This window comes from Plecotus auritus, assembly GCF_963455305.1.
Source record: "Plecotus auritus genome assembly, chromosome: 6".
NCBI classification, from domain to species: Eukaryota; Metazoa; Chordata; class Mammalia; order Chiroptera; family Vespertilionidae; genus Plecotus; species Plecotus auritus.
The window spans coordinates 8,875,131-8,891,614 of NC_137773.1; the positions used below are offsets into that span (position 1 = coordinate 8,875,131).

At 45.6% G+C, this 16,484-nt stretch overlaps 1 protein-coding gene across 6 annotated transcripts in view; it reads right to left on the reverse strand.

Moving 5' to 3' along the window:
* Positions 1 to 16,484, reverse strand: part of TENM2 (teneurin transmembrane protein 2) — a 1,211,371-nt gene that overhangs the window by 167,684 nt on the left and 1,027,203 nt on the right. For all 6 annotated transcript variants that reach the window (XM_080675628.1, XM_080675627.1, XM_080675626.1 and 3 more), the window contains one exon: positions 13,627 to 13,832. In XM_080675628.1, the coding sequence (XP_080531754.1) occupies positions 13,627 to 13,832 (206 nt within the window). The remainder of the gene's footprint in view (positions 1 to 13,626; positions 13,833 to 16,484) is intronic.

Sequence of the window (16,484 nt, forward strand, 5' to 3'; positions counted from 1 at the left end):
GCCATTTTCCAAAAGCTCAGGCCCTGGCCAGAATTCCTTCTCCATGTCCCTGCACTAGGGATTGATCGCTCGAGCTTAGTACCAGGGACATCTGTCACCTCTGCTTCAGAGCCCCATCAGGCTCAGTCCTGGATACGGGATGCTCAGGGGACCGGGCTGTGCTTGGTTGACTAAGAAGGTTGCTCTATAACACACTCTGCCTAATAGATGCGCAGAAGCCCTGAACGAGGATTAGGGGCACAAGATCAAATCCCAGTAAGGGGGGTATGTGCGCACGGGCTGGCTGCGGGAGGAGGTCTGTCTCTCAAGGCAGCTTGTCTCTCTCGACTTGGCACTAAAGCACAGAACCCCAAATACACACCCCATTCCCCCAAAGTTCTCTCGTTTTCCTTGGCCTTCGTTGGTATGCAACGTGAGGGCTGTGCCTTTGAGTCATCAGTCATACCCAAAAGTGACATGAAAATGCAACTTTTACGAGCACTTGAGAGGCAGAGAAATAAACCACAGCAAATATCTGATCCAATTATAACCCTCCCCCCGCTCCTTCTGGGCAGAGACCGCAGAGGAATGGTAATTAAGATAACTGAGTGACTTCCAGAGGAGCTGGAAGAGAGCAGAGGAGGTTGGACCACGGAGTGGGCCTGTCACCATCCCAGAAGCGAAGGCGCCCACAGGTAGGGCATGTGCAGCAGAGATGTTCCTGGAAGCCACTCAGATACACACCTGCCAACGAGGGCAAGGTCAAGGGCAGACTCATGCCCTTCAGGAAGATGTTATTCCTGCGCTCAGGACCCCGGGAGAGGGGAAAAAATAACTCGACTGCTATCTGGACCATCTGCTGCTGAGGGTCAACGTGGATGGGAGAAGCAATAAATGCTGACATCTCCCACGGATGTTGGATGTGAATTCTACCTCAGATGGCAGGTAGGTTTGCAGGGAAGCAGCGTGTGTGAGTGAGAGCTGCTTGGAAGCCACATTGCCATGGAGTCTCTGTTCGCATCTGGTGCCGACCGGCAGTGGTGGCTCACTCGTGAGGGCCCACGAACTTCCTTCTGCCTCCAGCCTGGCCCATGGCAAAGTGCGCCCGGCTTATTCCTCATTAAAGCTCAGCACGATTTCTATCTCTCCTCCAAAGAGGCAGAGTATTAAGGGAAGCATGGAAGGATGACAGGGCAGAGACGTGCCCAGTGGGGGCTGGCTTCCCTGAGCGTGGCCCCACCTGTCTTTTTCAGGATTCGACTCTCAGTTCTACCTCTGAGTCACTTCAGGTGATGCCGACTGGCCCAGCTTCAGGCACTGCCAGGGCCACTCCTCTACCAGCCATGAGGACGGGCCCCTAAGCTGACAGGACCCAGTACCTGTGTTTGTAGATTGTGACAACTCATATGTCAGGCTCCACAGACAAGCATCAAGTAGACGAAGACAGAGAGGATCTAAACACAGCGCCTTAAAATAAGGAGCAAAGAAGAAGACAGCTATATGGTGGGATTCTCCTTTTTTTAAAAAAAATGTTTTTAATTGATTTTAGAGAGAAGAAGGGAAATGGATGGAGAGATCGAAACACCGATGAGAGAGAAATATCAATCAGCTGCCTCCTGCATGTCCCCTACTGGGGATTGAGACTGCAACCCAGGCACGTGCCCTGACCAGGAATCGAACTGTGACCTCCTGGTTCATGGGCCCATGCTCAACCACTGAGCCACACCAGGCAGGCCACGGTGGCATTCTTGATTCTTTCATCACATGACCTCTTGCAGCAGTGGAAAAAGTGGTCATCAAACATAAGAAAACATTATTATTATTATTTTTTTCTGGGCACCTGCTATGTGTCAGGTATAATGGCAAATGCTGACATATGTTATCTCACTTCATCCTCCCAGAAATGCTATTCTCATCCCCATCTCTCTGGAGAGAATAGTGGCTGTAGAGATGTTAAGTAGCATAGCCAGTGCCTTTGACCATGGTTGGTGGCCAAGCGAGGACTTGAACTTGGACTCACTCAAGTTTTCCAAGAAACCGGCTGTAGCTGCCAGCATCTCTGGCGGCTGGCCTGGTGTGGAGGTGTCCTCAGATGCTTCTGAGCAGAGACGGGGGAGGAAGGCAGAGCTCAGAAGTGTGAGGGTCAGACTTTAGCAGAAGCAGATGGGGCACCTGAGGACAGGGAGACACCCCAGTGAGTAGACAAAAAAGGATGCCAGGAAAGGTTTGGATGGCTTTGCTGGGTGTTGGCTGTTCCTTTTGTCAACCTCCTAACTCCTCCTGGTGTTCCAGCCACACTGCTCGTCCCTCTCTTCCTGGAACATGCAAAGCCCATCGGCCTCATGCAAAGCTAATGCCTCTTGCCTGGCCTGCTCTTCCTCCCCATCTTCACACAGCGGCCTGCTTCTTGTCAGTCCTGACCTGCCTAAACGTCACGACCTCAGAAAGGATAGCCCTGGCCACCCGTTCTAAACACCTCTATCACTTCTCCTTTTACCATTCTCAGCAAAATCTCATCCCTCTCCAAAAAAAGTCACTTATCTCCTAAGTTACAGTCCATATCCCTCTTCTTGGATGAATGAAAAACATTTGGGCCCAAAGGAAATAACACCCAAAGGGAAGTCTATACCATTATAGTGGAGTTTTGGTGATACAACTACTGAGAGGACACGACCTCTTTAGGAAATGCTTTTGGGAGATTTCAGTAAATACTGTGCAGTTTTCCTGTATTTTTGCTTACTAGTTGCTCAGATGACAGAATGAAGTAACATTTAATAAGCCAGGGCACTGTTCTAAGTAATTCACGTGTGCTTCCTTCTTTAATGATTACAATAGTCCCATTGAATATGCATCATTATCCCCACTTTGCATATGAGGAAGCTGAGGCAGGATGGGGTTGAATCCAAGTTCAAGTTCTCGCTTGGCCACCAACTGTGGTCCATGGCACTGGCTATGCTGCTTAACGACTCTAGCAGCCATTGTTCTTTCCAGAGAAATGGGGATAAGAATAGCGTTTCTGGGAGGATGAAGTGAGATAACATATGTCAGGAGTTGGTCAGTGGCGGCACTTGGGTAACACCTCCTGCAGGAGGCCGTCCTAAAATCCTGCACAAGTTAGGCCCGGTGACCTATATCTATGCTCTTAAACCTCCTGTACCCAACTCTTTCGTAACAGTAATAGCTAACAAGTGATGCGTGATTGTGTCCCAGACAGGAACAACCTCTGTAAGTGATACATGCATTGGCTCCAAGAAATGTACAGTAGCGCAGAGCTATCAGGTTGTGTGCTGTCCACCTTCTCCCATCCCACGAGAGCTGTGCAGGGGCTGGGCATAGCTGGATGCACTGTGCATGGTGCCCCAGCAGAGGTCCCCCAATCCCCTGCCACCTCCCACATTTATAAAAGGATGGAGAGGAGACAGGAATCACTGGGCTGAGTTGGAAGCCCCCGATCTTTGTGATCTGGATTAGAGTCTTCGGGAGGACCAGCTGAAAGTCAGTCTTCCTATCACCACTGGTTTCAACCCGAGGCCTTGCCATTCTCCCTGCAGAGACCGCGGGTTGCTAGGTTACCTGTGAGTGAGCTGTAAAGGCTGTGAACCAGTCAGATTGATTGACTGATCTCCATAGGGTGCTTTCTATTTGCTGGGCATTATCTCATTTATTCTCACAACAACCTGATGGGCTGTGGTCCTTATTTTACGGATGGCAACACTGAATGCAGAGACTCATCACAGACATACAACGTAGCACAGATAAGATTCAAATTTAGCCCAGGCTTATTCGAGAGCTAGCTCTTATCTTCCTCCCAATACTGCATCTCATGGCCCAGCGATATACTGCTGCCATCCTCACTTCCCTCACCAGGTCCGCATCTCCTCAAAGGCAGAGCATCCTTCTTCAATGAATATTTGTTGTGTGCATGCATGGACTGATTTTCTATTTCATCTTCCCACAAGGCCATGCCCTCATCACGCTTCCTTTTGATCCAACCCAGGAGAAGAGGGGAAGGTATTGCTCTGAAGACCAAGAGAGAAACAGTGTAGGGATCCTGGTGAACATCTCAAGGCTATTCCAAGATGCACCGAAGCTCTACTACAAGGCCAGAAGAATGGAGGTCTGACCTCTCAGTGCCTCGCCGATGTGATTTCTTATTTACTGCATATTCTCATCTTTGTCTTTAGCCAACGGCTTATCCCAGTGGTTGGCGAACTGCGGCTCGCGAGCCGCGGTTTGCCGCTCTGTTGACTAATGAGTTTGCCGACCACTGGCTTATCCAAAAGCTCACGTTTGGCTCCTCGCCCTCTCAAGGTCAATAGGAGGGTCTTATTGTGGGCTGGCTGTGAACATGAATCAAATGTATCCCCGAGGACAAGGAGCAAATGGGGAATGTGTCCAGTCGATAAATGATTTCCCGAGGACTACAGAGGGACAGATCCCAGGCGCTGGTCGGTTTCTCCCAAAGCCTGGCCTGACCTTTCATCAGACAACAGTGTGACCTTGGGCAGGTTATGTCCACTCCCTGAGTCTCTGCTCTCTCATCCCCAGGATGAGGGTAAGAGAAGTACCCCCCTCTGAAGGTCACGGTGAGTCTGGCCCAGCTCATGGTAAGCACTCTCACTGTGAGCTATTCTTAGGGGTATTATTATTGTTGATATAAAAGCTTGACATATTGTAACTCCTTTGAGCTAGCAATTCAATTCTTAAGAATTCTTCATAAGAAAATTATTTAAAAATAGACGAAAGTATACCTGCAAGGATGTTTACTGTAGAATGATTACAGTCTTGATAAGAGTTGGTTAAAAAAAATTTTAAATCTATACAATGAAGTATTTTTGAGGCATTTAAACTGAGTTCCTGGAAGAATACTCAGATTTACCAAGATGTTCCCTCCCCATTATTAAGCAGGATAAAAACAGTACCCATGCTATGATCCTATATTTATAAAAATGATTACAATATGTGAACAGAAAACTGGAAAATATACTAAAAATGTTAATGCTTTCTATTTTTTTTCTCTCATCACCATATATTGCTTTTATGAGAAAAACATAAATAAAAGCTACCTTAAAAAACACAATTGAAATTGGTTTTGTTTGGGGGCGTGCGGGGCTCGCCTTATGGATGCTTTGAAAAACATGCTAATAATAGCTTATATCATTTCTGCATGCCAGCACGGTTCTGAGTGCTTTATACAGATGACCTGATTTACATCTCACTGCAATGCTGTGAATGTATAACAATGTTATCCCCATTTCACAGCTGAGCTAACTGAGGCCCAGAGAGGCTGCCTGACTTGTCCAAGGTCACACAGCTTGGAGGTCCTGGAGGTGGAAATTCGAGGCCAGACAGTCTGGTCCACACTCTTATGTCCAAGCTTGTTTGTGTCTGAAGAGCAGCACAGGCACTCCACAGAACGTTTATTTAAACTTTATCTCATTTTGTATATTTACTTATCTTAAAAATATATTTAAATCTCCACACTGACTTGGTATATACAATAACATCTAGTCATCTGAGGATATTTGGAATTAGTAAAAAGGCCACTTAAAATGAATGTGTTTTTTTTTTTTAACCAATGAGAAAATGATTGATGAGGACTTTATCTCGAAAAATAGAACTAATTATGAAACTTTAAAAAATCTCATATTTAGGAAAATTCAGGCTAAATCTGCAACTGCACTCCAATTGTCAGAGCAAACACCGAGTTTTCATACACTCACAGAAATGTGACACCCAACATTTCATTGTCTCTCAGCTTCATCGATTGCAAAACACATCCTGTTTTCAGAGATGTCGGAAGACCAGCCTCACGCGCACTCACACGCATCCCAGAATCGATGAACGACTCAAGAGCAATACCGCATCCCTTCGGCTTGACTGGCCCAACGCACTCAGAAGTCCATCTGTAAGCATACTGGATGCTTTCCTCAAACTTCCCACGGCTGCTCTTTACCTGATCACAATCTCCCTCTTGGAGGTGCCTCCTGTCACCTCGGTTCCTTCCCTCCATTGCAGTATTTAACAAAGCTTCCTCGGCCAGACCCACATTCATCCAGGCTCCCCCTGGTCCCTTAAAGGAGACTCCAGACCTCCAGCATCACTTACACGGGACTGCAATTCCCATTTGGGGCCCGAGTTGCCATTGTTCTTCATCAGTGACTGTGTCCACACTGCCCTGGGGACACTCCTGGGAACCCCGCCCACAGAGAGGAGACAAAGGACACGCCTGACTGCCGTGTCCACTACATACCAGCTCTGTGCCCCTAAACTGTCTCAGTTCTTTCCTGTGTCAAATGGGGCTGCCTCCCTCCCAGGGCTGTTGTGAGGATCAGCTAAGGTTATTCGTGTGACAACAGTCCTCGGCACATTGGAGCCCTCCAGCAATGCTGCCCGTGATCACCAGGGCTAGTGCCACACGGGGAGGGACCTCTGCCTGGAGAACGTCTTCTACTAGTGATCAGATGATGAATGCTTGCGGATGTGTATCTGCTCAGAGTTGTATAAGCACCTGCTCTGGTGAATCCTTTCAACCAAGTGCCAGGCAGGGCAGGGGTACAAGGTCAGGCCAGGACGTTAAGTCAGGAATGCAATTTTCAATGAACATGTGTCATCTCCCATAATGACAATTTTTTAAAATAAAGAGTTTCAAAGCTAATTTTAGAAAAGTTTGGGGGTGCAACTTATCTACTTGTGTATCTAAGGTAAGAAAGTAGTTGTTAGATACTTTAAGTCAGTGGTCGGCAAACTGCGGCTCGTGAGCCGCGGTTTGCCACTCTGTTGACTAATGAGTTTGCTGACCACTGACCTAGACTCTCGATTCCAATAATTACAGGCTGTTGTTGTTCCTTGTGATTAAGCCCCTAGCCCAGTGGTTGGCAAACTCATTAGTCAACAGAGCGGCAAACCTTGGCTTGCCAGCCGCATGTGGCTCGCGAGCTGCAGTTTGCCGACCACTGCTTTAAGTGATTTAATCTTCAATCATTTCCTACCCACCTTCTTTCACAAGTGTGGACCAACTTAATTGAAGAGTAGCCAGAGTCTTTACAAAAGACAATTAAGGAAAACACTGTGCTGTTTGCAACTACTTGCAGACATTCATTGTGATTTTTCTCAAAACTGTGCAAACAAAACGAAGCGCATAAATGAAATGAATATAGAGATCACGTCATCCTCTATAGTCCCTCAACGCTTGTTTTACTCAAAACAGACTCAAGCTTGTCACAGATTTGCTTTTCTTAAAGAGACAGCGATTACTAAAATGAAGAAAAGTGCAAAGACTCTGGTAGAAAATACCCATATTTCAACCACTCAAATGAATAAAGCTTAACATTTTGTCACAGTTACTATCAGTCTTTGTGAGCCCAGTTGTGGAAGATGGGAAGGGAGCTCGCCTTAACTTTAATGTTTTATTACAAATAAAACAAGTACTTTTCAAACCTAATTCTCAGTCCTGTTTTCCTCACCTATTCCTAGAGGTGACCACCCTAGGAGTTTAATCTCTCTCTCTCTCTCTCTCTCTCTCCTCTCTCTCTCTCTCTCTGCCCATATATAATGAACATACATACACAGAGATTAACATTATAGTAACAAATATGGGTTTGGACTATAAACTATACTAGTACAGCTGTCACTTTATCCACTTGGGCTTCCATATAAGATTTCATTAGAAGGTAAAGGTCTTTGCCCAGAAATTTTGCAAACTGCTGAACTACAGTACCTCCGAGACTCTGCTCAGTCTACAAGGCGATTGGGTGCCTGACTTATTTCTGCTTTTTCGTTTCTGTCTTTCTCTCCAAGCATGACCCTCAGGAAAAGTATCCACAGTGTCCGCCCTGCACCTCTGTCAAGACCGGTTCTCTTGAAAGACGTGAGCTTCCCCTGAGATTCCTCCTTAGCTCTGCGTGGTGCTGCCTGGGCGGGTACCCACCCACGGGAGCGGCAGCTTCACTTCCTGTGCAGATGCCACCGGGTAATCAGACGGGGTCTCTTAGAGAAAGCTTTCCGAAAGCATGTTCGGTCCAACACAGAAGCATCCAAGGTTCTCTTGGTTTCACCAACTCTTTCTCCACAGCGCAAGGTCTTTGGAAAGGGAGGTCTGCTAACCTGCCTGTCAAACATGCCTCCTTCCAAGGGAAATGCAATTGCTCTGGGAGCTGCCAGTGCAGCCCGGGGGTTCCCTCCACAGTAGGCTCACGGCCCACAGCCCCCCGGAAGGAAGAGGTCCAGGGACAGCCCATCTGACTGGTGAATGGGCATGGGGAGGGTGCAAAGAGGGTGGCGCAGTGACAGAACCAGGACGCTCAGGAACTGGGGCGACTCTGTCCCAGGGACCCGGTTAGTAGTGCCGCCTCTAATTGAAACAGTGTGCAATTTACTTCTTTGGGCAAGCAAGACAGAAACAAGGAAAAAGAGAGTTCCTTGTCAGATAAGTTCTCAAACTGGAGAGGGATACCCGGAGGTGGCCAAAGCTGACACCACTCATCGCCATCTACAAATTCACGTTTAAAAAGGGCCATTGAGGGGAATTCATCAACCCCTGAGGAGGACAAAAGGGAATGTTTGATCTCCGTCCACACGTGCCCGAACTGCCATATTTGCATTGATTGGGTGTGATCATGGGGCAATTTGTGGTCTCTTAAACAGCTCCCTGCTGTCATTTTTTACTGTGTGGCTAGTGTTGCTTCCTAGCCCACGGACGCATCTGGAAGAGTGCGCATCCCAGCGGAAAGCGCTCGGGTCAACAGCAGTTGCCTTCCGTGTTCCTGCCGTTCAATCCCCAGTCCCACCCTCCAATCAGCCCCCTGCAGCTGGAAGGCCTCTGAAGTCACTGGGCTCCTGGCTCCATCCCTGGGAGAGATGAACTAGGCGTTGGTAATATTTGCTAAACAGGCCTGTGGAGAAGGCGAAGTCTCGGCAGGGCTCCCAAGCGGGAACGACGTCTTGTTGTCTGGGGCTCATCATGAACCTAATTTGCCGATTATTGACTTGTTCTCACAGGATTGCGCTTGGCTTGACGCACCCGCTGCAATCAGGGAGGAACTGCCAGATGGCTTGCTCGCTGCCTTAACCACCGGATCCCGACTCGCAGCCGCGGCCTCGGAGGCTTACTGGGTGCCCCGCACTCTAGCTGGGTCAGGTTCTGATTCCTTTTGAAAGTCTGATGTTTCCTCTCTAGAAATGGGCTGAGCAACTCCGACACTGTAGGATGGCGAAGATCTGGCAAGATGTGCCAGGCTTCCTTACACACACCACTCCCGTAAGGAATTCAAGCCGGTAGGTTCTGACTGGCTTAGGTCAACTCTCTATTTTGGGGGTCTAGGTCTTAACAAAAGCAATGCAGGCTATCAAAAGGCTGCATTTAAAAGACAACATAACATCTACCTTTCAACCTGACACAGAGTAAAGAACGATAATACCCTGTTTATGCACCGGATCAAGTAAATCAAATGGGTACTTCCTCACTGCTGGTGGTGGGGACTTTCAGAAGGGCAATCTGACCATTCATAAAAGACTCTTATGGGTTACTTTCGGGAAAAGAATGAAGGGTGCTCACAAAGACTAGCCAGGTGGACGGGCATCCCCACATTTTATTGTAAGTGATCAGGGCTTTTCATGGACATATCTGGTGTTCCTCCAACCAGGGACATCACAGGATCCTACTTCCTGCCCCACTGAAGTTAGGACGACTTGCTTTGGTCCATATGAGAGGGGCTTACATGATATGTGTCACCCCTAAGCAGCGTTCTTAGGAATTGGTGGACAATTCACCACCTTCTCCTTTTTTTTTTTCTCTGCTAAGAATTCCTGTGTCTGGTAGTGGAGGTTCCATAGGTTTATGTCCTTGAATGAGGTTGACATTAAGCAAAGCCCAGTGCCACCCAAGACGAGCATGTGAAGTAGGGTTTCCTAACCTCAGCACGTTTGACTTTTAGGGGCAGATAATCCTTTGTTGTGAAGAGCTGTCCTGTGCGTGTTTAGTAGCATCCCCAGTCTCTACCCACCCAGTCTCCACCCACCCACCTCTTCCCAGGGTGACAACCCACCGTAGTCCCAGACACTGCCAAATGTCGCCAGGGTGGGGTGAAAGTGCCCCTGGTTGGGAACCACTGATATTCTGAATAGACAAGAAATAACCTCTGTCATTTTAAGCCACTCCAATTCTGAGGTATTTTCCCCCCTGAAAATATGTTTTATTATATCAAAAATATTTGGCAAAAAGGGACTGCTTCAAATTATATTTTTACATTCTTCCTTTTGTTTTTAATTTTTTTTCTTGAATGAAAACAGTTTGTTCTTTAATAAGAAGGAATAAAACTAGAAAATTAATTTTATTTTAAATAGCTATGTTTATACAATTGCCTATTTCTATTCAGGATTTGCTAGGGGCACACAGAATTTCTTAGTACAGTGATATCTTGCATATGATATCTTTATATTGTGTTTTAGTTTACCAAACGTTTTCTCATCCTACCTTTATTATTGTTGTGTAATTACAGCAGTGTGAGGCTGGTCACACAGGTAGAGAAGAAATCTGAGGCTAAAAGAGGTTAAGGGACATGTCCAAGGTCACCTGGTTAACACGTAGCTGGGCCTCCATTCTCAGTTCTCCCTTCACTCCAGGACTTTCTCCCCTCTGCCACATTGCCTCTCTAGCACTGCTTCTCGCCACTTTCCAAAAGTCAACTGGGACAGACTCTGATTCTTGGGAAATTTCAGCAGATAAGAAAGGATTCTCTCCGTACTTAATATCCTTGGACATGGATACTAAACCTTGTAGATTCTTGGTCAGAGCCTACAAGGTTTATTATTTTATTAATACTCAATAAAATTTAAGCATAGCCATTACATGCTACACAGCCAATAGAATTTCATATCCTTTCCCCTCCCCACCTCTTCCTCTCTTTCCAGCTCATAAGAGTCACCTTGGCTAGACTGCCAATCCCCACAGAACTTATGTTCCTTGATAGGATATGCCAGTAGAAATGAGAAATTCTATAATGAGTTAGTCACCTATCCCTGCAAGGAGCTAAGCACCGTCTCCTGGAGGAAATGGAGCCCATCAAAAGGACATGAATGCATGTAATGACAGTGAACGGGTGTGAGAATGTGTAGGGAGTCATATTTTCCCTTCCTTTCCTTTTTAAAAGAAGCGCCCCTATATTGTACCTGTCTTGTTCATTTCTAAGCATCTGCACTGTGTCTCGCTTACTTGACCCTCCAATGCACACTAAACTTCCAAATTGGCAGCTGGACTGAAACACTTCAAGCACATCAGCCCATGCCTATTCATTTCTCTTCCCCTGAAATGTGACGGGCCTGTCCCGAGAGTGGAGCTATTTTGAGAGGACGATCACTGGAACTATCACTGGGTTGGCAGGAGATGGACAGTGTGGTGTCGCCACAAAAGCAGAAAAGACACTGTCACTGAGGGTTTGAGTCTTGACTGTCAGCACAGCAGGGAAACTGGGGAGAGTCTGTTTGCCCGCTGCCCACTATCACGCAGTCCCAGAGAGTTACCTACCCGATTTCCAGGATCACCGGCTTTTCCGTTGCTCAGAGGATACAAAGGAAGGGGGATAATGGTTCTGGAAACAATGTTGGGAAGAAGCATTTTTTCCCAGCAAGCTCCCTGCATCCAACTGGCTGAGAGGAAAGCTGTGCTCAGCTGTACCCAGAGGCATGCTCACGCTTGCTTGAATAATGCCAAAAAGGCAGATTTCACCACTGCAAATCCTTCATTATGCTGCAATAGGAGCAATGGCACCTGAAGGTCAAGGAGACCACCTCACAATTTGCAGAACTTCCCAGAGCAGCACTCTGCCATGCGCCTGGCCGGAAGTCACAGAAATGCCTCTGGGACCCCTCTCAGCCGAATTCCTTTTTCTCTGGATGAGAAGCTCTTGGAAAAAGAGTTGTGCTTTTGGTATCAGGAGTTCTGCTTGGCCAGGGCTATGTTAACTCATCTCTGGGTAATCAGTGCCTAGACCAGTAAATATTGTTCTGTGTGGATGGATGGTTGTTCTATTGACAACCACTTTCCATACTGGTCCCTACAGCATGACCTTCCCTGCTCAAAAAGGAAATAGTCCCTTACATCGATCATTTCAGACTGTAAAGATGGGATTGCAAATAAGTTTCATCTTAAGAGTCAACACTGGTCAATCGTTAGTGGCTGCCTTAGGGATCCTGTTGGAGGGACCTGTACTGAGTTCAGTGAGGAAAACATGCAGTCCTCGATTAGCAATGCCTGCCATGAACTAAATACGAAGAAATAGTACCCTCTTGTTTTATTTTTGCTAATGGGTTTAAAGCTTTCAATTCTTCCAATTGACTTTTCTAGATGAATACCTTTCCAACACATTTTAAAGTCATCTTTGACTGGATGGAATACTCCTGGAATATTTCTCTAATGTACTTCCGTATGGACTCGCTGGCTGAAAGCAAATGAGGTGGAAACCCCAACATGGGTTTCCTCTGGATATACAATTCTTATTGGAAGAGAAAAACTAAGCTAGTTGGGTGTTAATTTATCCCAATTGGTATGTACAGTACAATCCCTACCGGGACAAATTAAAGGAGGGATGAGAGGAGGAACAATGAAATTCATCAAGTAATCCAATCTCTTCGTTCCCAGCACTGGGAAAAAGGCCACTTTCACGGTACCCAAAGCTTCCCACGGAGCTCGGTTCAGGAAAGAACAGGGAAGTCTCAGAGAAACAGCTGCTGAATTTTGTCACTCTTTTCTTAGACAGTGGGATGTCTCCTAGTGAAATTTTAACAAATTAATCTAATAACCAGAACGCCTGAACATTAAGTACCCAAGGATTCACCCCCAGGTCTAGCCAAGCTGACTTCATCAGGTAGGGATGTTACTGTTTTTTGAGATATAATTCACATAACATAAATCTCACCATTTTACAGTTTGATAGATTTTAGAATATTTGCCATGCTGTGCAACCATCACGATCTAATTTCAGAGCGTTTACATCACTCCCCAAAGAGACGCCATACCTACTGGCAGTCAGTCCAATTCTACCCTCTCCTGCCCCTGGCAATCACTAGTCTCCTTTCTGCCTCTGTGGACTTACCTATTCTGGACAATATAACTGGAATCATAGAATACATGGCCCTGTGTATGTGGTTCTTTCACTTAGCATGATGCTTTCAAGGTTCATCCATGTCCTAGCTGTAACGACACTTCATTCCTTTTTATGTTTGAATAATATTTCACTGTATGGATATGTTGCATTTTGTTTATCCATTAGTCAGTCATGGACATTTGGGTGGTTTCCACTTCGGGGCTATACCAAATAATGCTGCTATAACATTTGTGTGTATATTTTTATGAAAAATGATGTTTTCAATTCTCTGTGGGTACATACCCAGAAGTAGAATTACTGGGTCATATGGTAATTCTACGTGTAACTTTTTGAAGGACTGTCAAACTCTTTTGCACAGTGGCTGCACCATTTCAAATTCTCAATAGCAACGTACCGATGTAGCAAGGTACCAACATTCCAACGTGTCCACATCCCTGCCAACACTTGTTATTGTTCGTCCTTTAGTGACAGCCACCCTAGATGGTGTAAAGTGTGTGTGTATTTTTAAAACAACAGCTCATGGTCAGATCAAACATGGTCATACCTGGGCATGAGATGGTGGAAGTCCCCTTCTTATGTAAACACCGAAGAGAGCGTCCTTCCCGAGGGAGATGTTGAACTTGAGGAACTGGGGCTGGCTGATGTGAATCTGTGATCTCCAAAACACACCTGGTGGGACTTCTTGGGTCACGCGCCGACCGACCTCTGCTTCGCCACTGTCTATGCTGCTGTTTTTCAATGACCAGGGCCCTGGAAAACAGGGATTGATGTCAAGTCAGCGACATCTGTATACATGAGCTGTCTCTCCATTTCTGTTTAATGATATGCCAGGATTTAAACAAAACATATTAAGATTAAACTCATGGCAAGTTCCTCTTTAAGTCACAGCTGAAAACATTCAGGTATTAAATAACAAAGCTATAAACCCAGACCCCAGGGCATCTGAGATACTGGCATAATGCTTTCTCAAACTTCCGTGACTGCCCTTTGCTGATCAAATATAATAAGAGCTGGAGTCTGCTCAGTACATGCAAAGCTTGCAAAGACCCTGAATGTAACTGGGATGTAAAAAGAATATCAGCAGGGCAGGGAGAGTGATAGTCATTTGGCAGCATGTTTAATTCTTGCAGCCTGTAATTATTCTTTCCAGCCACAAACCAGTCCAGTGTACTCCAACACTTTTATAAATTAAAAAAAAAGAAGTAACAGTAAATAAAAATCAGTCCAAAGGAAATAAAATAACTCAGTAGAAAACGGGGACTTGATCTCAGGCTGACCTAACATTGGGAGCGACTCCTTTCGTTAGTGAGAGGGAGGGGCCTAAGGACCCTGAGGAAACCACACTGCTCTGATGGTGTCCGTGGTGCACCGTCACTGTCACATTCTCTGGAATCGCTTATAGGTAACAACCAGTTGCCCACACCCAGCATCCTTTATCACTTCAATCACAGGAGCTTCAGGACTACCTATATCAGCAGAAGATTTTTAAATCACCAGTGCCTCCCACACTTCTGAGGAACCTAGTTTTATAAAGGTCATTTGTGGTTCCTTCCAATGGATTCTGAACTTGAAAAACAAAATAAGATTAATCTCCTACCTTCTTGAGAACGTCAAACCCAACTGAAACCAGACACAAAAAGAATCAAAGACATTTTTGTTTTGAGGGTCTTTTCACTTTTCAATGGTCAGTTTGATGGCCTTGTTGGTCTGGAAACTTCTTTTTTTTTTCAATATTTATTGTTGAAAGTATTACATAAGTGCCCCCCCCCCACATTGACCTCTTCCAGCCAGCCCCTTCCCCGCCCAGTCCCATTGTCTATATCCATGGGTTATGCATATATGCATAAATGTTCATTGATTGATCTCGTGCCACCCACCCTCCTCTGCCTTCCCTCTGAGGTTCGACAGTCTGTTCCATGCTTCTATGTCTCTGGGTCTATTTTTGATCATCAGTTTATTTTGTTCATTAGATTCCACATATGAGTGAGTTCATGTGATACTTATCTTTCTCTGACTGGCTTATTTCGCTTACCATAAGACTCTAGGTCAATGGGCAAAGGAATTGAAATAAGCTCCCCTCTGCATGCCAGAATGGAGGGACTATTCTGAAAATATTTCTCTGTACGTGGCCACTACACATTGCAGAGGGTTTGGGTGGTCAGGAGAGGGCATGATTACCAGACCAGCATGGAAGGGAAGTGAAGTTACCTCGCTGAGGAGACCTGGCTCTGTTCCTATCTCACTGCTCTCCCGAGACAAGACTCGAGAGTGACCTTGGGCCAGTCTCTCCATCTGTCAAATAAGATGTAACGTTTTTGGATCTCTGAAGGTTTCCATATCTAAATTATAAACAAACTCCACAGAGTGACTTGAGGGTCTGAAGTTATTCCCCTCCCTGCCGTCTTTTCTTTAGCGAGAAAGGTGATGATTCATTTGTATGTAGCTCAATAGTGGATGAAATAAAAAGTCAACAGGGGCTTAAAATAAAGCAGGGGGAACACTGGTTTGGACCCTAAGAAGAAACTCTTGACCTCTAGAATAAAAAGAAAACTAGAGGATGGGCTCCTGAGAGAAGTTTGGAAACTTCCATCATATAACATGGCTAAGAAGAAGAGAAACAACTAGGAAGTCCTGAGTGGTTCCAATGTTTAGGTGGGACTAGACAGCTTGTTCCTCAAGCATTTTTATGTTGCCTCATAGACATGGAATACTTGCCTGAAGAGGGAAGAGCGTTGTGTACTATGTAAGAGCAGAGACTGTGGGTTGACACTGTCTTGGTTCAAACCCCAGCTTTGATCCTTGGTAAATGTACCAATTCTCTCTGCCTCAGTTTCCTCATCTGTATAGTTGAAACACTATTATTATTTATTTCCCAGGATTGCTATGAGGCTTTAGCCAGTCAATCCACAGGAAGCTTTTAGTATAATTTTGGCAGAAAATAAATACTAAATAAAAATTAGCTTTCAGTATTATTATTATCTGTAAGGCTCTAAGCCTAAAGTGTATTCTTTATTTTGCTAATGTCATGACAAGTACAGGGGTAAACAATTATTATCACCAGTTGATCAGAAGCTCTGATTATTATAAATTGGAAACTAATTTGTATGTAAAATGCTGCTTCAGATAGACCCCCTGCCTTTCCTCCAAATTAAGGCCTTTTGGGGGAAGGGCTATGTTAAAAAGACCCAGTGAGGGAGAAATGTAGTAAAAAAGACCCCAGAGGAAGAACAATTTAAGGGCCTTGGAGAGTGACCCAGAGTAACCCCGGCAATTGTAGTGTGGCAATACTAGTAAGTTAAAGAAATAGGTAAAGGGGGGACAAATGGTGGTGGAAGGAGACTTGACGTTGGGTGGTGAACATGCAATGCAATCTACAGATGTATTATACCACTGTAAACCTGA